Source organism: Rhinolophus ferrumequinum, chromosome 12 (assembly GCF_004115265.2).
Source record: "Rhinolophus ferrumequinum isolate MPI-CBG mRhiFer1 chromosome 12, mRhiFer1_v1.p, whole genome shotgun sequence".
Classification (NCBI taxonomy): Eukaryota; Metazoa; Chordata; class Mammalia; order Chiroptera; family Rhinolophidae; genus Rhinolophus; species Rhinolophus ferrumequinum.
The window spans coordinates 37,050,571-37,073,159 of NC_046295.1; the positions used below are offsets into that span (position 1 = coordinate 37,050,571).

Here is a 22,589-nt window from a genome sequence, read left to right on the forward strand (position 1 = left end):
GGTTTAATGACCTAAATAAGTATTAGGGTGTTGGCTTATCAGAATCACCAAAAAAATGAACATGGCGCATTTTGATGACTTTACCCAGAATTTTGCAATAGAATTCTAGAACGTAGCTATTCTTATTGCAATGTACATGTAAAATTTGTATTATGTGGACAGGGATTAGTTTTATTTTATATTTATATAATAATTTTTTTGTTGTTGTTGTTTCCAATCATCTTTTTAGAATTTAATGCCTCCAAAAGAATTCATATGGTCCTGGTACTGAGGCACTTGGTGTTGATCTAATCCAATCCTTTCATTAATAAAAGAAATACAAACATCAAGAAATTTAACCAAGATTACAGAAAGTATTTGTGGTAAACTCTGGAGTGTCTATCAACAAGTTAATTATCCTACACCTTTCTCTCTGTCTCTCTGGGTAGCTGGTCAGATGTCTTTATATTAGTTATTTCTAGATGCCTTGACCCTCCCCGTTGGAAATCCTTGAGGGCATAATCGGTCTCATATTCCTATTTCCATTTCCATATTGCCAGCCCAATACCTGCCAAGGGTCAATAAAGATTCACTGAGTCAATCAGTGTTATGAACTTGATTTCAATTGTCTAATAAACTACCTGGTCATTTATCTCCAAAGACAGAAGACACAGAGTTAAAATAAAACAAAATTGTGCCATGTTTTTCACTTGCTTAAATTAACTTGGAAAGAACAAACCAAAGCCAAGTCATGGTTTGAGCTCAAACATTCACTTTCAAATTCCCAACGGCAAATCTTTTGGAGAATCTAAATGAGATCCATTCTCAACTTTTCTAGAGAGGATAAAAATACTTTTACAATATTCCCAGTATGCACAGTAAATCATTTGACTGCTGACTCTTAAAAGGAACATGACTGCATGTACAGAATATGCCTTGCAAAGAACAGTGGGAATTAGAGCTAGGTTCCCCAGCTGTTGTGCTGCTGCTGCTGGGGTATTAATAACAGAAACACCGCTGTTAGGGAGGAATATGCATTTCAGTGCCAGAAGGAGGTATAAGAGGTAGTGGTTTCCCTTTCTGAGAGACCTGTAGGCTTTAAAAACACTGCTCTCCTGCTGGCCAGGGTGGTGTGTGTGTGTGTGTGTGTGTGTGTGTGTGTGTGTGTGTGTGTGAGATTCCTTTGCCTTGGGGCACATTTCTCTCTCTGTCTCTCTCTCTCTGTCTTTTTCTCTGCAACACCACCCTACCCCCCTTCCAAAAAATAACAAAAAACAAAAACCCACAAAACTCACTCTACAGACTCTGCTCTTTTATCCTCTAGCTTACTTTCACCCAGTTTGAGGTTTTGGAGACATTTCTTGTTTTGCTCTTTCCTGAGCCCCATAACCATCTCAGCACTGCCCAGGGTCCTGGCACTCTCAGCCACCATGCCCAGGTATGTTCCCCAAAGACTCGTAAACTGAGCAATTCTGTGTCTGGCAAACCCGAAGCTACTCACCCAGTAACACAGCTAATTCAGAAGGAAAATACAACTTTTCCCAGTTTCACTTTGTTTTGGGGTATAAACATAGCCTGAGAAACAAATTACTTAAAAGAGTAAGTTTGTGTGTCTTTTAGACTTACAATTCACTTTTTCATCATCTACTGATGGAGTGTGATTTTGCAATTTTATTTTTTGCAATGCAATAAACTTTGGGTAAGTGGATAAAATACTTGTTCATTAAAGTCAGGAGAAGGACAGATTTTGCATGTCTGCAGAATGAGACTTTTTGGATACTCTAGGTACTGATTCCCCTTAGCTTTCTAGTGTTGGCAGAACAACAAAAGGCAGGATAGTTTACTTCCTCCTTCTCCTTACCTTTCCTGGAGCCTGGTGCATACAAGGCTGGTATGGAAAGGGGTAAAGACGCTCTTTTAGCATAATTGCCAGTGATCATTGGTCTGAGCGTTGTGAAATATCTCCCTGTGTTGTGGGGACCCCAGTCCCTATGCCCACCTCCCTTCAGCCCTAGGATCCAACACTGCAGAGAAAGCTAGCAGGTGAGAGGCAGAGCTAAGGCACCAACAGGAGCCAGTGGAAGAATCAGGACCTGGCTGTAGGTAGTACATGGAACACAGAGACTAAGGAGCCCAAGGAGGTGGGAGAAGAGTGGAGGTTGAAGGAGAAAGAGGCCACTCTAACAAAACAGGAGGTTCCCACTGGGAGCCCCAAGAGTGTGGCCTCAGGGAACAGAAGGAACTAGGGGAGGGAAGCCTGTCAGAACAGGGCCAAGGAACTATTCTTCACAAGGAACTAAATCTTAACTTTCCTGTGGGCTCTGAGGTGCTTTGGCACATAAGACTTGATTTAAAAAAAAAAAAAAAAAGACTGTTTCATTCATTTTCTCCAGAATTCTGGATGTGTTTAGCCACCTAATTGTATAATCATTTATGTCTTGGATGTAACTGACAGGAGGTTAATGTAGAAGTTATAAAAAAACAAAGTTTCCTAGAGTCAAATTTATATATGTTTGTTCGTAACGACAGTGTGTTCCTTGATTTGAAAAAAAAAAATTCTTGAAAAGTTAAGTGTAAATGGGCATGTGTCTCAGATATAGTTAGGTCTGAGGAACAAACCAAGAGTTTTGGGTCATAACTGTAGTAACTCTGGAGCTGGCTCTGGCCAAACCACTCAGGAGATAAAATGGAGATAAGAATGATACATTTATGGAGCAATAGGAAGCCCCATGGGGACAGACACTGGAAGTGACAAAGTGAGAGTAAAGGAGAGACTGTGGAATGGAAGACGCCGTACAGGAGGAAATCCTGATTCTCCTTTCCCTCTTTCACGTCTCCAGACCTTGCGTGGCTCATTTCAGTATAACTCAGGAGGCCAATACGTAGGGACAACAAGAAGGCCCTTGAAAGATGTGAGGTGGCTCCTGCTCCTGGCAACCTAAGAAAGTGACAGCCGGGAGCCCAGCCGAGGGGACTCAGTAGGTTAGTAACAAACCCAGCTATGAAGACAGCTGGCATCCACAGCCAGTAAGATGAGCAAAGGGATACTCAAAAGAAGGTTCTGGTGGCACAGCAAATTTCAGCTTCAATATATAATTCCTCAACATAAGGACTGTTATTTTCTAGAAATTCATTGTCCTTTCTGAGAACCTCAACATGTGGTTAAATGAAATATAGTTAAAGGAAAAAGAGGGTTGGCAGGCCATGCCCGTCCTAAATTTCATATATTCCCTGGAGCGCTAGCAGTAGGGTCAGTATGGGAAGAAAGGTAAACACAATCCTGTATCACATGGGCCCAATCACGGGGGCTTTGGTGGGGGGGGAAAGGGTTTTCAAATCAAAGCCAATGATGCAGAACAGCTAAAGCTAACTCTTACTTATCCACAGATTTGATACCTAATTTGTGACTGATTTAAATCCTCTAGGGTCACCAGCCTTTCCCACTGGACCAATGATCCTTCACTCTGGGTTAAAAAAAGAAGGAGAAACGTTTCAATTCACCTCAATCAATAGAGATACCAAAGAACAGCCCTGGAAAAAGATATGGCAGGAGGTGGGTGAAGCTCATCTCTTTTGGATTGTACAGTTTTTGGTTATTTATGAATTTCATATATCCTAAGTTAATCTTGTCTCTCTTTTTTATGAAAAATTATAAGTTGAATGTACTATTAAGAGTCATGTATCTCTCACTTTCTGGGATCTAGGTGAAGTGAACGAAGGGTACAAAGCCCATTGGCTTGGAAAAGATAATGTTAGATTAAAAGATGGCGCTAGGAATATTGCATATCCCATGTTGCTAAAATTGTTACTGCCAAGAAGGAAATTCAAACTGCAACTTCTCCTGACTAGTGGAGCCTGACGAGGGTGATGGTGAAGACGATCTGGCAACTTTAAGTTAGGGGTATGAGAATGAGATGCGTGTGGGAGGGGCAGATCAAGTAAGTAGGTGAAGCCGCCAAGGCGGAAGAGAATAGAGGCAGGGATTCCGTGGCATGCCCAGTCCAAAGACACTCGGAATGGGTTTTAATAACCACCGTAAGTCCATAACAACAGCCTTCTGTGAGCACATGCTGCCCACAAGCCGCCAGTTTGTGAATTCCGCTTTAAGTAAGTTGAAGCAACCAGAAAAGAACTTCTGGCTCTGATCACCAGAAAACATAAGTAACCCTTAATAACCAAAGGGAAATAAAAAGAAATGCCAGGAGATTACCGATTCCTGATAGTCAACATTCCTGGATCTGAGGAACTATGGGAGTCTGACAAAAATTCTAGACAGCATTAAAGAATGACTTAGTTGTAGGTAACTATGCAGATGGTATCTTTTGAGTACTTTTAAAAAGATAGGGTTCGTGAACAGGAGACTACATGGACTCAGTATTAATCTTGTCTCTTTTTGATAATGCAGACTGACAGTTACATAGATACAAAATATCTGTGATAAAGCACAGTGTGCTTCTCACAGGGAGGTTGATACACTGGGCTGACTGGAGAAAGGTGGGTACCCGGCTGGCTGATGAAACAAACCAGAGATGGTAAAACAATGGGCGGACGTCATCATGAAAAGTATGTTTTGGAGTTGTGCAATGTCTCGGTGCTGTTGTGGTTCACCTAAGCCGCGCTGAGGGACATTTTGCTGAATTTGTTGAGGGCATAGTAGGCATGCTTATCAAGCAAACAATGACATAAAATGAGTAGGATAAAAATTAATGTAGTGGATGATAGAATCAGGATTCAAAGAGTCCTTGAGACTAATGACTCGAAAGGGGAAAAAAAATTGAAGACAAATTTCACAGTAATGAATGTGAATACTGATTTTAGGTCAAAAACAAGCTTTTCACAAGAACATGTTTGAGGATATTTGAATCAGCTCATGTGAAAAAGCCCTGGTTCTAATTAATTGTAGGCTCACCTGGACTGAAGACATGACCTGGCTGCTAGGTTTATAATATAACCTATTAGTGAATAAAATATGTAGATCAAATAATAATAATAACCACCATTTATTGAAAGCATAATATCGCATATGTTATCTCAATGACTTTTAACACTCTACAGCTAGGTGTTAATACTCCATTGTACAGATCAGGACATAGGTTCAGAGGAGTGGAGTAACTTGCTAAATGTCACACATCTAGTTACTAGAGAACTAGCATTAAAATCTTTCTATTATAGTGTGTTCTTTCCCTGATAACATGGAAAGAACTACTTGCCCTATTGTACTCTATGAATAGTAGCTCAGGACACAGTAGGTACTCAAAAATAGTAAAGGAACGAATAAAGGAATTAAATCTAGGCTCTAACTACAATGCAGAACTAAGTTCCATTTAGGTACCACATTCAAAAGGTGATACTGATAATTTAAAGGGCAGATGAGAAAATGACCAGAGTAATAGGCGATCTGCTGCCTGCACGATCAGTAGTGAAAGGATCTTGGGATATTTAGTTTGGAAAAAGCAAAGCAAAGTGGGGAGATGCTTGTGATCTTCATATACGTAAAACATTTCTCTCAGAGAGAAAAGGATTTATTCTTGTTTTCTGTACTCATCCAGAAGACCAATATCTAAGGCAGTTTCTCCTTTTTCTAGCAGATGTTCAACTAGAAGCTGGGCGTAACTAGACTATGCATTCTTTCAAAGTAGAGTCCTTACCTCCCTGCCCCCTAACTCAGGCCCTGTTCATGCCAGTTGCTCAGTACATATTTGTTAAATCACCTTTGGCCAGGTGAGTGAGAAAAACAACTGCCTTGGGTACAAGTAATCTGTACTCAGTGATATCAAGAACCTTTTCCAAATTTAAGTTGTCAAATTGTATATGATCCACAGTGAATAATTCAGCACCGTCCTCTCCTAACTCTTGACTTGTCCACTGGGTTCCATCAGTGGTTCTCAAAATGTGGTCCCTGGACCAGCAGCGTCAGCATTAGCGTCACTTGGAAACTTGTTAGAAATGAAAATTCTCAGGCCCCATCCCAGATGTAGTGAATCAGAAACTGGTGGGGGCGGGGGAAGGATATTCAGCAGCCTGTGTTGTAACAAGCCCTCCAGATGACTTTTGAAGCCCTCAAAGTTTGAGAACCACTGGGTTAGATGTTTCTGGTTGTTCCTGCGTTGAGTGTCCATTGGAACGCAATGAGACTGTGTGTTTCTTGAGGACAGGGTTCTGCCTTGTGGGTCCTTCGTGCCTACCACATTGCCTGGCATACAGTGAAAGCCCAGTATGCACATACTGAAACAGAACTGAGCTTGAAAAAGGACAATAAGCGTGGAATCTGATGGAACAGACTTTAAGGATTGGTCATCTTCAGCCAAAAGACTAAACATCCTGAGAAAAGAAGCCAGTTGTCAATGTAGCTTAATAGGTTAAAATTTTGGTTATTTTCGTATAATTATCATTCGCTAGATATTGACCCACGTAAAGTGGAGGGTAGTGGTTACTCCATTAACTCATTAGAATCTGAAATTGTATTGCTTTAGAAGCTTCGGGGTCATTGCTATATAAAAATGGGACAGATAAGGATTTTTCAGAATCAAGTTCCTCTGAGGTGTAATGATCTCTCAAATACTGTAATGAGTTCTTTATATACCATTTGGGTGCAAAAATATGGTATAATAATGATGCATTTAAATTGATAATTACAGAAGTATCTATGTATTTCTAAAAGGATTCATACAAATACAACCTGTATACACAAATTGTATTTCAAAGGCACTGGCAGGGAGAGGAACATGGGGCTCACTATGTGAAGAAACCCTTCCTCCAAGTCTTTCGTAGAGAGCCAGCTCTTAAGTTTTCTGATTTCAAATTTCTGTACTGGGGTTACCTAATATGCAGGGAGAATTAGGTAGTATTCTATGTACTATACAGAATGTACACAGTTATCTTATGTAAATTAAATATATATACCTGTCTAAAAATGTGTATATACATGTGTATCATCTGTCTACTTATCTATCTGTCCGTCCATCAATCCACCTATCCATCCATCCATCTAATGTAAATAGGACAGGTGATTTCACCTGCCACTCCACTCAGAAAGGCCATGTCCTAGAGTATATGCGAGATGAGTAATATGGATCCACTCTTCCCTTAGTTGATCTCTGTTCCCTCATGTATTTCGTGGTATTTCTGTTGTGCTGAGTGTAATTCTAATGTTTAAAGGTGTTATTTTTTTGGTACATTTACAAATGTAAAATAAACCACAACCACCAACAACAGAAACAAAACCTCAAATATAGAAAGAAGTAGAATGAGGTCTAGCACTCATTCTGGCACGTGGGCTTGGTCATGAGATCATCCTGGTCCTCCTGGTCCCCATGACTCCAGAAGGTCGCTAATCCCTAGGACATAGGGAAGGTGGCCTACCCTCTGTCCTGGATTTCTGGGAATTGCTCACCTTGGTCACCCTCCTGGAGGGTGGGGCTCTGTATCCACCCAGAGAGGGACAGGGCCCTGGGGGAGGAGTCTCCTGGAAGCGTTTGCAGGTGTGGGGTGAGAGGCTCAGGTAGAGGTGCTATATATAGTTCCTTTCCGTTTCCATCCAATAGGAATTGGTGACATAGTCACAATATGCTCACATGCCCTGGGTCTGCACCTCTCATTCCATCGCATCCGAGAGGCAAAGTCTTCTTCGTGCAGTAACACTCCCTCCCCCAAACTTTCTGTCCTCCCGGCTCTATGGCTTTCGGAATTCAACGAGCATTTCAAAGGCCCCTGGACATGTGCTTTGGAAATATGTCTGAGCGATGGGCAATGTGTCTACATGGCACAATTTTCTGGGAACCACATGGTTATCTGTCCATTAACAAATACGTTTTTTCAAGGCCTCAGAAGGAGAAAGATCTTCAGATTTACAGCTTCTTCCTTTGTTTGCCAGAAAATTGCTTCACGTTGTATCATCATAAAATGTTCTACTTTGCAAGGCAGATTTGTATAGAATCTATGCACGGCTCTAAACTTTATTAATATTGGCTGAGTACCTATGATACAAGCACTCAGTGGCATATGCCTGTACACCTACTTATGTAGACTGCCTTCTCTACAGAAATAAAGGGCCAGGGACAGAAAAATACCATTTGCATAATTTCTACAGAACCACTAGAGAATGTATGAAGTGGGTAAGCTGACAAAATGTCATTTCATGAAAACTGGAGATGACTGACTCAAGTTTTAGAAGTTTGAATCATGTTGACTAAATTCACCAATATATTATCCCTTTTCCCAGTATTTATAATTTACTTCGGCCATCTTCATGTCGCAAATGCTTAAAATTCAAAGTTATACCAGTTCCTTGTAACACTCTGGGTGTTCTTTAAAACAGTGTTCCCAAATGCTGGATTTTGAGTGTGCCAGCCCTAAATGATGTTTTTATTAGTCTACAGTAAAATGAGGAAAATAAGAAAATGTAAGTTCATTTGCATAAAGCTAGATTTATTAAATTAAAAGGATTCTCCTCTCTTTATTTTGAGATTTTTCTTACCACCCAGCTAGTCTACAAAACTATTTGGTCAATGAGATCTAAAAATATATAACCACTGGTTATATACATAAAGAAAAATCTGCTTTATTTGTTTGCTTTTATATTGTTCCATCAGAAGAAAAAAACAAAATAATTCTGAAAAAAAAAAAACAACACCCACCAAACAACCCCAACCATTATTCTAATTCATATGTCTCTTGTTGTGGTTTATTCAGAAAGTACTGAGCACGCACAGAAGCCAGGTACCAGGACTATCTGTACCTTTGGAGAAGATGCTCAGTGATCTACGCAAAACACAAACCTGCTGGAGAGCCCTGAGTTGGGCTGGGTTTCTCTTGGTTTGTTTGTATCTGTGTCAGAACTTTCCAATTTCTGGCCTGAGCTAGCAACTCCTGCCCTGTCCTGAACCCAACAATCTCTAGTGTCCAGGATGGTGGCTACTACTGCCTGCCGGAGAAGTCCAGGATCTGTAAGTCTGGGGTTTTGATCTGTAAACCCTTCAGACAAAGTTCTGTTCTCTCATAAGCTTGATGATTCCTTGGACAATAACAATAAACACAAGACGTCTCTGTTTTTTGCGGCTGGGCAAACAAAAGCAATTGATAAAGCATGCGATGGCGTAAAACTTCCTGAGATATATGTGCCCAGGGAACATACCTTTCTGAAGTCACCCGTATCCTCTCATCATTGGACGAATTGAATCGATCATCCTTTTCTCTGAAATATTCTTCTATGCATTGTTCTTCAAAATCATGTACTTTCTTGAGCTCATCATCAGTTATGAACAGTTCTATGGAAAAAAAATGAGATATGAGTCAGAGAAGTAAAAGCAATGGAATCTGCTTTGGGGCCAAATGACATTCCTAATCTAAACCAACATTTGGAAAAGGGGCCTAGATTCTTTACTAAAGTCTCAAACTAAATCCAAATCCGGTCAGGCAATGTGTGTCACTGTCCTTTTCTGTAAGTTAGATTCACTGTGGGTCTCTGAAGTTCGCTTGAACATATCTGGTTTACTGCAGGGACTGATTAGAATTATACAAGTTGTAAGGTCAAAAATGTAGCTAAATCAAGGAGGAAAGGGAAGCTACACAGAGAATGGAGTTTTCTTAAAAGCTCAATTTCTGGGTTGAGTAGTATGGCAGACAGACATATTTTACAAAGGGCCTTGCTAAAAGCCCTTTTGCAACCCATTTCTCCTCTCCCTTTTCCCACTACTGAGGCTGGAAAGCCAAATACATATATTCCCAGCCTCCCTGGAAGGCAGCAGCAATGATGAAACCCAATTTGGCTCATTCGAAACAAAAGTCTGCTGGGGGCGGGGGGTGTATTGGGAAGAGATTTTGTTCTCCTGATAAACTATAGAGACGTGGCTGCTTATTTCTACATGTGTGTGTGTGTATATATATATATATATATATATATATACACACACACACACACACATATACATATATATATATATATATATATATATACCCTCCCCTTTTCTTCTTGCTTTGAACGTAAATGTGATGATGGAAAGTGCAACAGCTACTCCGCTACCACGAGACAAGACAGTGCAATAGCAAATAGCTGCCCCTAAAAATAGGACTCCGGGTCCTTGGCTTCAGTGAGCCATTGGTGAGCTCTGGCTGTCAGCCTAGTCACCTTTTGCTTTGTGAGAAAAACAAAAACTTGTTTATTTGTGTTATTGTGAATCTGGCTTTCTGTTAATAATAGGTAAACTAATTCATAACTGATACAGCCATAGAAAAAGTCCAGTGTACATTTGACCCCCGCCCCGCCCCCGCCTAAGCTTTCTATTGGCTTACATTTATTTTTCAGGTGGAAATAGTGAACTTTGGAATTCTCAGCCCTCTCCAACTCTCCAATTTTAATGTCTAGAAAGAAGTCAGGCGCTGCTGTGTCAGGAATGTTGTAAAAAGCTTCAGACTTAGAAAAGCAGTTAAGTGGCTTTGGTTTCAAACCTGAGAGCCACTAGTGATCACCTAGAAGTAACTCCCGGGCCTGTTCCTAGAGGCTCTGGTTCAGTAGATCTAATGTAGATGGTCTACTTGACATACTTTCAGAAACCACAGTAGTTTGCTGATATGGGGCTGGATGCCCAATGGTCCTTAACTGTGGGTGGTACCCAAGGGACACTTAGAAATCTGCAGGAGCTATTGATATTTAATGTGTGGAGGCTCGAGGTGCTAAATCCCCTGATGTGTGGGACAATCCTACATAACTAAGAATTGTTCTGCCTCAATGTTAACAGAACCTTCTTTTAGAAACACTGGACTAGAAGGTGGATGGTGAAGGCTCTTCTATTTTTCCCTTTGAATAATGGAAAGGAGGGCTGATTTCCTCTGAAGTCATATAAGCACAACCCCTAAGGCTTGGGAAATGTTTAAGAGATCAAAAACAAACAAACAAACAAACAAACAAAATGATCGGTCCAGAAATGATAATGGAAAATCAAACTTAGTCACCTGCAACTCAACTCAATTCATGTAATGATGCTTAAATTACATATAATGCAGCATTGGGAGCATATAAATATGGTTGATATATTTTGTGGTGGGATCTCTGGAAAGTAAGAAACTTAGAACCTATGAAGGTGCTAACACAGCCCTGCTGGAGACTGGTTTTACCTCACTAGGAAAGATATGAGGCTAAGAATACTCGATTTTCAGCCCCCTACTGTCTTCTTTCTAGCACTGCTTCTCAGGCAAGCATGCCCTCCCAGTTCCCTTCCAAGTCTTCAGAGTAGCCAGCAGTCTGCAGAAAGCTGGAGGAACTGGTAGCCCCAGGGTCCTAAATGACTGCCTACAGGAAGCAGTAGGGATCTCTGATTTGTGGCTGCTGAGGGCTGTCACTCAACGCTTACTCAGGCCATAGTCCCTTTCGTCTGGGTCGCTCTCATGTTTCCTCCATCGGCAACACAGGTGCTGGAATATCATGGTCATGTGGCTGAAGATAATCAGAGGTGGGGGCAGAACCGGCCTCTCATGGAAAGTCATGATGAGCTGATACCTCTGAAACTTCCACACTTGGTTGGATATTGACTTTACTTCAAAAAATGTATTGCTGAAATAGAGACCAGAGAATCAAGTGAGAAACTCCACTGCTTTCCGAAGCGTCACATCCCGCCAGTGCCCCCACTCTATCCCAAGTGCTCTGGAGAAGGACCCACTTACTTAAAGACGGCGATGAGGAGGTTGACCAGCAGGATGTTCGCTACTAAAAGGTAGCAGGCCATGATGGCTGGCACGATCCAGGCTCCTGTCTTGCAGGGAGGCAGCTGGATTATTTTACCATCCTCTCGGGTCTCGTTCTGCCCACAGGGAGCTGGAGGAAGCGACACAAGTAACAAATGAGAAATCATGGCTATTGGATTAAAAAAGAAAAAAAAGACTGAAAGAGAGTTTTGTTTGTTTGTTTGTTTTGAAGATGGAGGAAAAGTACAGCCATCTCAAAACAAACAGAAAAAAAAAAAAGAATTCCAAAAAAGGCCAAAATGGAAAATAAAAGCTTCATGACTATCCCGAGGGGCTGCTGCTCCTCCAGAGGGGAGCTGGTTCCTCTTGTCTCCCAAGTTGTCATCCGACTTGCAAGAGGTGGGTGGAGTCCCCTGCTAGCTCACCCTGTCCCTTGGCCCCTGACGTTCACTGAGGGGCACTTGGTGTCCTTAGAAATCTGGCGAGGGCTTTCCTGGGGAGCAGCAGGAGAAGCAGTCTCACTGCCCCGTCAAGTTACTTTCAAAATGTGCTGTGGAGGCCGGAAGCCTGACAGCTGTAAGAGCAGCAGCATGGCGGGGCTATTGATTGGGAATTAACAGGGGGCAGCTGTTAATTGCTGTAAGAAACGACCTGGGGGCTCCGAGTTAACGATTTGCTGTCTCAGTGAGGAAGGAACGGAACAAAACAGGGCATCGCCTTGGGAAGTATTTAGAGGCCTTGTCTCTCCGTGCTCCTGACAAATGGCATTTCACGGGGAGGGCAATGAGGGGTGATGGGCTGGGACCTCAGAGCCAGTAGCCACCTGCTTTCTTCCAGCATTTCCATTCCAAAAATGGGCTTTTCAGGGCACAGGGAACAAAACCCAACTGCACTAAAAAAAAAAAAAAAGAAAAAAAAAGAAAAAAAGAAAAAAAGGGCAAATGGGAAAAAAAAGATCTGTAGGTGGGGGTGAGGAGGAAGGTGATGTGTGTGTGGGGGGGTACGGGGTGAGCGTGAGTCATGCGCTAATGAGGCCTGCCTGGTGTTTCCGGGTAACTTCAGGGGAAAAAGAAATCCTTGACAAAGCTCCTTAGTGCTGCACGGATAACATGGCTCAGGGAGGGAAATGATGCCTTTAGGTGCCCAGAGGTAGGTGAGGTTGCCCTCCTGCTTCAGCTCTCCCTCTCCCTTATTTGGCTTTAGCACAGGGTCCTTTTGCAGCTATCTATAAAAAGGGGCGGAGCTCAAAGACGTCTCAGCTGTTGCCACAGGCAGCTTTTGAGGATCTGCCAGGAAGGTTTGCAAAGTTGACCCAGAGTCTTCTTGGTAGGAGTACCTGGCAAGGGGAGTCCATTCTCTTCTCAAGAGTTAATGTTGCTAGGCTGTGTGCTTTGTAATTCCCAACCCTGGCTGCACAGGGGATCATCTGCAGAGCTTTAAAAAATGCCAATGTCCAGCTCCACCCGAGACAACTGAATCAGAATCTCTGAGGATGGCTCAGGCATCAGTATTTCTTTTAAAACTTCCCAGGTAATTCTCAGGTGCCACTAAGGTAAGGCCACTGAGCTAGAATTAGGCTGCAAAAAGTATATGATTTTTACATGCTCTCAAGCCAAAAATGCATCTTCTCACGCTATGAGGGTTTTCATAATATCAGGACACTAAGATCCTGTTTTTATGGCCAGAGGAAAATGGCCAAAGTGCTTCCTTTGGATTTGCCTTCAAGACGGTTGGGTGTTGGATCGGGTGTTTTAAAAGAGCCGGAATCTTTTTATTATTGGCAGTTGTGGCACTAACCGCCCAAGACAACCCTCCCTTGGAAGGAAAACCCAGTGATGGAGGCCCCCACTGCCTCCAGGATGAAGTCCAAACTCTGAGGGTGGCTGGCTCAGTGCCATCTCTTGCCACCTCCCATCTCTCCCTATGAGCACAAACTGAACCAAGTTTCTTGCAGTTCCTGGAAATGTCATGCTATCTCTTACTGCCTGATTTTGAGTCTTGCTCCTTTTACTTCCAAAGACCCCTCTGACACCTTGCTCTCACTCCCATGCTTCACTTGGGTAAATGCTGTTCAATGTTCAATGCTCAGTTAGCTTTCTGAAGCCCACCCCAGGACTGGCACAGGTATTGACAAAGATTTTCTGCTTGATCAAACTGAACTCAGGCTCTCCTGAGCTCTTTTTCAATTAGGCCTCTGCTGTTGGACTTCTGTGTTTGTCTCTGCATTGTTCAATTTTAACAAGAATCCTGATAAGTCAGTTTAGCCAGAATCCTCACCTTTCATATCTGATCACTGCTGATATCTATCTAATCAGGTTCCTTGTCCTCCACGATTTCCCAAATGGTGTCTGATCACCCTGGCCTGCCTTCAGCAAGAATCTTGTTAGATAAACAAAACAGCATGGTATTGGCAGAAAAACAGACACTCAGACAAATGGAATAGAGTTGAAAACCCAGAAATAAACCCACATATATATGGGCAGATAATTTTTGGCAAAGGAGCCGAAAACATACAATGGAGAAAAGACAGTCTCTTCAATGAATGGTGCTGGGAGAATTGGAAAGCGACGTGTAATAGAATGTAAGTAGACAGCTGTATGTCACCTTATACCAAAATTAACTCAAAATGGATCAAAGACCTAAACATAGGTCCTGAAACAATAAACTGCAAAGAACAAAGCATAGGTACTAAACTTACCGACTTTGGGTTCAAAAAGGATTGTTTTTGAAGCAAAGGGAAGTAAAAGCAAAAATAAATGAATGGGACTATATGAAACTAAAAAGCTTCTGCACAGCAAAAGAAACCACCAACAAAACAAAGAGACAACCAACCAAACGGGAGAAGATATTTGCAAACAATCCCTGATAAGGGGCTAATATCCAAAATATATAAAGAACTCGTACAACTTAACAACAAAACAAACAATCCAATTAAAAAATGGGCAGAGGACCTGAACAGACACTTCTCCCAAGAAGACATACAAATGGCCAACAAATATATGAAAAAATGCTCAATTTTACTAGCTATTAGGGAAATGCAAATCAAAACCACAATGAGATATCACCTTACACCTGTTAGAATGGCTATCATCAACAAGACAAATAATAACAAGTATTGGCGAGGTTGTGGAGAAAAAGGAAGCCTCATATACTGTTGGTGGGAATGTAAATTGGTGCAGCCACTATAGAAAACAGTACGGAGGTGCCTCAAAAAATTAAGAATAGAGTTACCATATGCCCCAACAATCCTTCTTCTGGGTATCTACCCAAAACATCTGAAAACAGTTATCTGTAAAAATATATGGACCCCGATGTTCATTGCAGCATTATTCACAGTGGCCAAGACATGAAAACAACCAAATGTCCTTTGGTATATGATTGGATAAAACAACCATATATGTCCTTTGATATATGATTGGATAAAGAAGATATGGTACATATATATGATGAATAATATTACATAAGAAAAGATGAAATACTGCCATTTGCGACAACATGGATGGATCTTGAGATTATAATGCTAAGCAAAATAAGTCAGACAGAAAGTCAAGTACCACATGATTTCACCGATATGTGGCATATAAAACTGAGAGCAACAAAGGAACAAGACAAACAAATAAAAAACCCAAAAACTCATAGACACAAACAACAGTTTAGTGGTTACCAGAGGGTCAGGGGGGCGGAAGGATGGTAGAAGAGGGTAAACGGGGTCAAATACATGGTGATGGAAGGAGAACTGACTCTGGGTGGTGAACACATAATGTGATATATAGATGATGGATTACAGAAATGTACACTTGAAACCTACATAATTTTACTAACCAATGCCACCCCAATAAATTTAATACATTAAAAAATAAATTTTCAAAAAAAAAAAAAAAGAATCTTGATTCTTGTTAGGTCAGTTTAGCCAGGATGCCCCTTATCCCTGATATTTCCTCTTAGTGATTTTTCCATCCTCTGACCCCCCACTCCGTTCCTGTCTGTAAATTCCCAGTTTTTCTTGTTTTATTCAGAATTGAGTCCAATCTCTCTCCCCTCTTACAAAACCCCGTTGCAGTACCCCCACTGCCTTGAATAAAGTCTTCCTTACTATCCTTCACAAGTGTCTCAAATACTGTTTTTCTTTAACAAATAATATTTCTTTAGTAATTTTATCTTCTTTATAATCCCAGGCTACCCCCCTCCCCGCCCCTGCATATCCCTTTGGGAGGCTTCCCACACTGTGTCACCATCACCAATTTACCCATGTGTGTCCCACACAAGATTCCCAGTGGGAAAATTACTTTTGATGGCTTCCCACTACCTGGCTCAGTGCATACACACAGCACATCCATACATAGCTACACATGTTTGCTGTTTGTTGAATGAATAAAGGCGATCATTGGACACAATTTGGTTGTTGAGTAGTAACAAACATTTCCCACAGTTTGGCAGGCCTATTCATGATGGACAGACCTAGCTCTGAGCGGTTGTTGGTTCTTTCCTTAGGTTCTTTCCAGAAACCTCACCCTTGGCAAGAAGGCTTCTCCCTCAAACAGACTTCAGGGTCTCTGTTACCCACTTGGCCACAGGCCTCAAAGAATCACTTGCTTTGCTTTTCTCTCCGTAGGGAAGCTTGCCCCACTTATCCACTCCCTTCCTTCCAGCCTGACCTCCTGAGGGGCTGTCACTCTCCTCTGGCTCCTGCTCAGATCTCTCTGGGGAAAGCTGATAAAGAACAGCAGAAAGAACTGCTTCAGGTAAGTTACAAACTGCACAGTTTTGACATGTAGTTCCTGATCTCCATTTCTCAATGACATTCTGAGATTGCTCTTTACATTCTGGGAGAACGTAAAATAAACTTGTGACGGGAAGAGCTCATCCATCTTGCTCTTTTGACCCCATGTTTAGCGAAGCATCCAGACACTTCCTCCATTCCTCCTTCCTTCTAGCCTAAAGAGAAAACCAGGGAGAACAGTAGGTGCTTGCTGGTTTCATGGCCCACTCACCTTTCCATGGGCCTTCAGATATTGTCACTGACATATCTCTACGTCTCTGATTGGTTCCTCTGCTCCATCCCTCAAAACCCTCTAACAGTTCAAAGACTGGACCAACTTAATACCTTTTTACAACATTTGCTTTGATGTCAGTGTGATTGGCTCTGGGAACTCCCTGCCAATTCTTTGGGTATTAACTTATTTCAGCTTCCCCCACACCTTTTATTCATCCTGCCTTTATAGAGGTAGGATTACTTTAGTGGGTAGAAACATGCATTATAATCAAGTGGACCAGGGTTCAAGCCCTGATTCTCCCATTTTCAAATGATGTGACATTAGCTTACTCCATGAACGACAGCCTCCTCAGCTGTAAAATAGGGGTAGTAATAGTAGGTAACATAGGGGGAAGTTGTCAAGATCATTAATTTGTGCACCCGAAAGTAATAAAAAAAATGTTAAAAAAAAGATCATTAAATGAGATAATGCATGCAAAGCACTTAGCTCATAGCACTCGATTAACATTAGTATTGCTACTTTTGTAATGAATAGACTTTAAGCTTCTCAAGTGTAGGGACTATGTCTGATCGCTCTGTTTTGCCATCATTATGCATAGCACTTATTCGACAAACATTTATTGAATGGTTATACTATGTAGGGTACAAGGGATTTGGGGGATCAAATAGGCAGCCCCTGTTGTTTAAGAAGCTCACAACTAAGGAGCATGGATGGGGAAGAGAACGTTGCATTTCTGTATGATGTGGGCTCTGACGGGGGATCTGAAGAAGCCCTGCAGCCCCTCTTGCCTGGGTCACACCCAGCAATCTGGTGTCAGAACTAGCATCCAGGACCATCACCTAGATTCGATAGCAACAAGTACAGTATAAATGAATTAGATAATCCTTGTGACAGTGATAATGATAATAAAAATGAATCATTTAAGAAGCAGCCCTCATTTGGTACTATCAGCAAAGAAGCAGTGAACATTATAGGCAGCAGTTAGTGCAAAACACTGCTCTACGATGGCTTCTAATGATGTCCTTGTTCTAGGTATTTATCTGTGCTAGAAAATGCTCTGACTCAAACTTACAGATGTCTACCATGGATGACGATGAGCTAGGTAACTTAAAGCCCTGACAGGGAAAAGATTTCAAGATGGAAGATAAGCTATCTGGACTGTCGTATGGCACCAACCAGTATCTGGAGGTTCATGTTCCCAGGGAAATCCTCCAGGACACATGCACCCAAGATGACACCTCGGTGGATGTTTAGGGACATGTTGGCTGGTGGCTACCACTTGCCTCCTCCTTTCCTGCTTTGGAACCTGACACTTGAGTGGTTCTTCTCCCATTCCTATTGGAGGAAGTAAATACATACATAATCACTACCTCCTTCATATCAAGTGGTATGTTGTCATCTTCCTCTTCATTGGTAATGATGCAGAGTGCCGCTAGTGGATTCTACCTGCCCAGTTCTACCTGCCCAGTATACATTTCCCCTTCCTCTGGTAGGAGTATCCTGGTTTCCTTTTGTTGGAGACACCCCAGCCCCACTCTTCGGCTATGAATTTGAGTGAGAGGAACTCCAGTTCCATTTCTAGGGTATTAATCAGTGTGCTTTATATCCTGATTGCAGTGATTGGTTCAGAGATGGACATGTGACTCTAGCCTGAGCAATCCGAGCCAATGAGCAGAAGAAGCCTTGGCACTTTTGCTGAAAGTAGTATAAAACAGCTGTTGTCTTTTTATAATGTGATGTAAGGCTACCAAACGGACAGGGCCTGTCCAGGAGTGAGTGTATCACAGAGAAGGGAAACTGATTTCTGACCCAGCCATATCTAAAATCAGCCCTCTTCAGTAGTACAGACTATAAAATTCATTGTTTTCCTTAAGTCAATTTGAATTGAGTTTGTATTACTTGCAATTCAGAGTCCTGGCTAATACAATCACCCTCTCCTGCAACCCCTACCAATGGGCCGGTAATAAAAGACATGGATATTTTGGGCACCTTACTCCTGAGAGACTGCGTTTGGAGCACTGGAATCGCATGAAGAGATTGGAAGGGGTGATAAGGAATGTGCAATCTGAGCTGATACCAAGGTTAAGTCAGTGTGGGGTCTCAGGACCCAGAGACACTGGTACTCTCCTTCTTCCTCCAAGCACAGAAGAACTTAAGGGCTCTATTCTGATCAATGCACAGTTGTCCAACTGGGGCCTCTGACTCAGAAACCGATGCCACAGATTTCACCTATTATCAAATCAGGAGGGTAAACGCAGTTGGGGAAGTTTGGCCAAGCACCAGGACACAGCCAACTGCTCCCAAAGTGAAGAAAACGTTGTTCTAGAAGCTGATCATAGATAAATGGGGCCACGGGAGACTCAGGGTGCGGGTGCAGGGACAGAGTGGGAAGGCTACATCTATGCAGTGGTGGCCAAAGTAGAAGGGATCAAACATTTGGAGATTCAGATGTGCTATGGTTTATCGATGTGGGTCACATTGACACACTGCATGGCAGGAAGTGGGAGGTGCCATTTCTACTAACTATGCATTAAAAGGTAGGAATGAAACAGATGATTGGGTTCCAAACAATGATAGGTTGTGCAGTCATAATCTGGCCAGAGTATGCAAATGGCAGTAGGAAAGCTTCTGCCCCCTCGCCCTCACTTTCTATACATGTTCTGGAGAGCAGCCCTCCAATGGTTGGACTTTATAAATTGTTTTATAAATAAACTTTTTAATAACTAAAATAAGAGTTGACAGTATTCCTCACTAGAATATGAATTCCATGGCGACAGGAGTTTTTGTGGAGTTTTGCTGTTTTGTCAAAAAAGCAGCTAGAACACTTCCTGGTATATAGTAGGTGCTAAATAAATATTTGCCAAATGAATACAGGCAGGAATATTACACACTGTACATTTGACCTGCTTAGCCACGCATTTATGCAAGGGTTACACCTGATTGATTTCACTGGGACAGTGTCTGTTTTCCTATTTACTTTAAGATCTCAGGTGCCACATTTCCTATAAGAAGAGATGTTTATTTATTTGTTTGCTTTAGCAATTGCCAAGTTTTGCAATTAAAGGAACATGCCTTGTCTTTGGCAAAGGCTGTAGCAAATCTCCCTTCTGAATGCTGCTGTGTAAATCTCCAGGCACACCGGCCATAACACTCCATCTTGTACTTGTGCAGACATTGCTAATCAATCATGACACTCTTTCCTTCTGAGCCAAGTTGTGGCCTTGGAATCCTTTTCAAGACAAAACTCCCTAAAGCACAACCAATCAACTGAAACTGACACAAGAGAAGGAACCTTTACCTTAGTTCCTTCAAAAATGACAATGCGAGGTCTGGGGTGAAAGATAATTTCTGTGCCTCTTTTCAGGATCCTCGTGATCACATAGCCTGGCCAATACCCAATGTATACCGCCTCAGTTGCCCAGGAACAAAAAAGTTGGGTCAAATTGGACATCCTGCTTTTCTCAGACCCCAACATTTTTGATGAAGAACCACCCTGAGTGTGTTTTGGGACCTCTCCCATGTATATCCCAGGCCCCTGGACACGGCCTACTGCTCATCTTAAAACAAAGCTTTTTGTTTCAGATCCCAGGAAATTCAGATCCTGGTTCTTTGTTTGGGATCCTTAAAAGTGAAGGAGAGTCGAGACTTGGGAATAAAAACCTAGGGAAAACATAACATATGCCAGCTTCTGTGCAGGATGCTTTACGTTGGTCATTGCATTAAAGCTTCCCTATAGCTCCGTAAGAAATGTATTTCTTTGCTTCTAAGTTGAGGAAATACACACCAAGGGGTGAAATGCCTTATCCAAGACCACACAGCTTATAAAGGATAATGTAGGAACCATTCACTCATTCATCCCAAAATACTAATTCCTGCTCTGTGCCTGTGGGGATTGGCACTGGAGATGCAATTATGAATGATACAGAAATTAATCCTTTCTCAGACCCCAAAGCTTGTGTGTACTCTGCTTTATCTCATGTGGTCTTTCCAATGTAGTAATGCATAATTATAATAGCTGACCACCTATCGCATGCTTAAATATAATGCCCTGTGCTCTATGAGCTTTATCTATATCCCCTTATTTTAATCTTGACAATATTTTGACATGATACATATTATTATCCCCATTTTACAGATAAAGAAGTGTGGCTTAGAAAGCTTCAGTGTCTCTGCTAGTATGTCAAAGACAATAAGAACTCAGGAGGGCCACTCAAGCCTGTTCTACCATGAAGTCTCTTTCCTCTGTGCCTCTGAAGAAAGCCAACATGGCGTTGAGAGGACTCTCTCAATTATGAACAAACATAGAGACAGGTTCATAGACATCTGAATTTTTCTTGTTTCCATCAATAAGAAGGTAAAAAATGTATGGAACACTAAAATTCAGAGAATGGAGAAAGAAATTCAATTCATAGAATCGGTATCAGGTGTGGGCACTCATGTCCCAAAGATTAAGACATTTGCCCTTTTGATCTCATCCTATAATATAAGGGGAAAAGAAACATTATTTATTTACTGCACACCTCCCATGGTTCCCAAAGAGCATGAGAAATTAAAAACAACAACAACTTTTGATATAATCAGCATCATTTACAAAAATATAATGAAGAAGGATATTTTTTGAAGATTATCCCTTCATCTCCTATCTGAAGAAATGTCTCAAAAGCTTATTCCAAATCACAGACAATGGAATAAAGAGCTTAGTTGAGTGTATGGCTTTATTTATCCTGTTTTCTTTCTTTCTTTCTTTTTTTTTTTTAAGAAAGGATTTTCAACTAAAAATCCATCTTGAGAAGATAAGAGACAAAGAGGATTTCTCCACCTTCTTTTGAAAATCCATACAGTTTGCCATGGAGGATTTAGAATGCTATTAGCACAGCTCCTATGACTGACTCCAAGGTGAATTAGATTTAGATAGCTCTGCTCTTTTGGCTTTTTTCCTGACACAATGCTTTCTTTGGCTAGACAACTGGAGATGCCTCCCTTTGTCTGGCTATATCTTTCTAGAAGCTTCCTGATTTAAGAGTCTTAGCTAGTGGTATATCCAGGCAGATATTTTCTTCATGTGCCCATACTTATGGGCACTTTCTATTTATTTTAATAGGCCAATACCAATGTGCTCTAGTAATGGAGGATAGGAAGAGCAAAGGTAATTGAAAACCAGGTAAACTCCAACTTTTGTAGAGTCAAGAACACCATCCATCAGCTCTGCCTTTTAATTCTTTGCGGTTCATTTCTTTTCCCTTCTCCTGACCCAACTGCTGGGTAAGATGCAAATTGGTGGTGACATGGTACAAAGGCAAGCATCAGAAAGGAGTACGAGGATACCTCAGTTCCTCTATCTGTGTATATAAGGACTTGGATTAGTGATATTCTCTACAGTGTGGTGCACACACAATTCAGGAAGTCCAAGATGATTTTAGGGCACAGGAATAGGGCATTAAATAACACTGAATTGTATAGTGAGAAAGTGATGACCTTTTCAAGCCTCTTGCGATCTTCCTGACTCCATCAGAGAGAATGCGTCAGTTTGAGGATAATCTTTCTTTAACATTTCCTTCACATTTGCTAAATTCCCTTTTTAGTAAAGACTGGGCAGGCCAAAGGCTCAAGCATCTGGACAGAATTTCCTAACAATGTAGTGTTTCCATTCTATTCATTTTATGGCTATCTTCTATTTACATCAAATCATACTGATATTTCAATTTATGACCATGATACAAAATTTTAAAAATAAATTAATTTAGGTTTTAAAAATGAGCCAATTTCATGAAAAATACTAACGAGTAAAAGATACGTTACAAAACAATGAATGGTTTATGTGACTAATGGTTGGGAAATTCTGGATTAGGTGATCTCTAAATTTCATCTAGTCCTGATATTCTAGTACTCTGTAATGCTATGGAGAGAAGCAAAAAATCAGAATAACCCCCAGACAAA

The 22,589-nt window shown here is 41.4% G+C and overlaps 1 protein-coding gene and 1 long non-coding RNA gene across 11 annotated transcripts in view; one reads left to right on the forward strand and one right to left on the reverse strand.

Annotated features, from left to right (window-relative positions):
• The window catches only part of LOC117031715 (uncharacterized), a 42,597-nt gene that overhangs the window by 16,817 nt on the left and 3,191 nt on the right, over nucleotides 1-22,589 (forward strand). The window contains exons 2-3 of the long non-coding RNA XR_004424601.1: nucleotides 3,405-3,532; nucleotides 16,271-16,400. This is a non-coding gene — a long non-coding RNA (uncharacterized LOC117031715). The remainder of the gene's footprint in view (nucleotides 1-3,404; nucleotides 3,533-16,270; nucleotides 16,401-22,589) is intronic.
• TRPM3 (transient receptor potential cation channel subfamily M member 3) overlaps nucleotides 1-22,589 on the reverse strand; it is an 817,113-nt gene that overhangs the window by 3,361 nt on the left and 791,163 nt on the right. For all 10 annotated transcript variants that reach the window (XM_033122317.1, XM_033122314.1, XM_033122311.1 and 7 more), the window contains 3 exons: nucleotides 11,638-11,788; nucleotides 11,328-11,527; nucleotides 9,113-9,245 (listed from right to left, as the gene is read on the reverse strand). In XM_033122317.1, coding sequence (XP_032978208.1) covers nucleotides 9,113-9,245; nucleotides 11,328-11,527; nucleotides 11,638-11,788 — 484 coding nt within the window. The remainder of the gene's footprint in view (nucleotides 1-9,112; nucleotides 9,246-11,327; nucleotides 11,528-11,637; nucleotides 11,789-22,589) is intronic.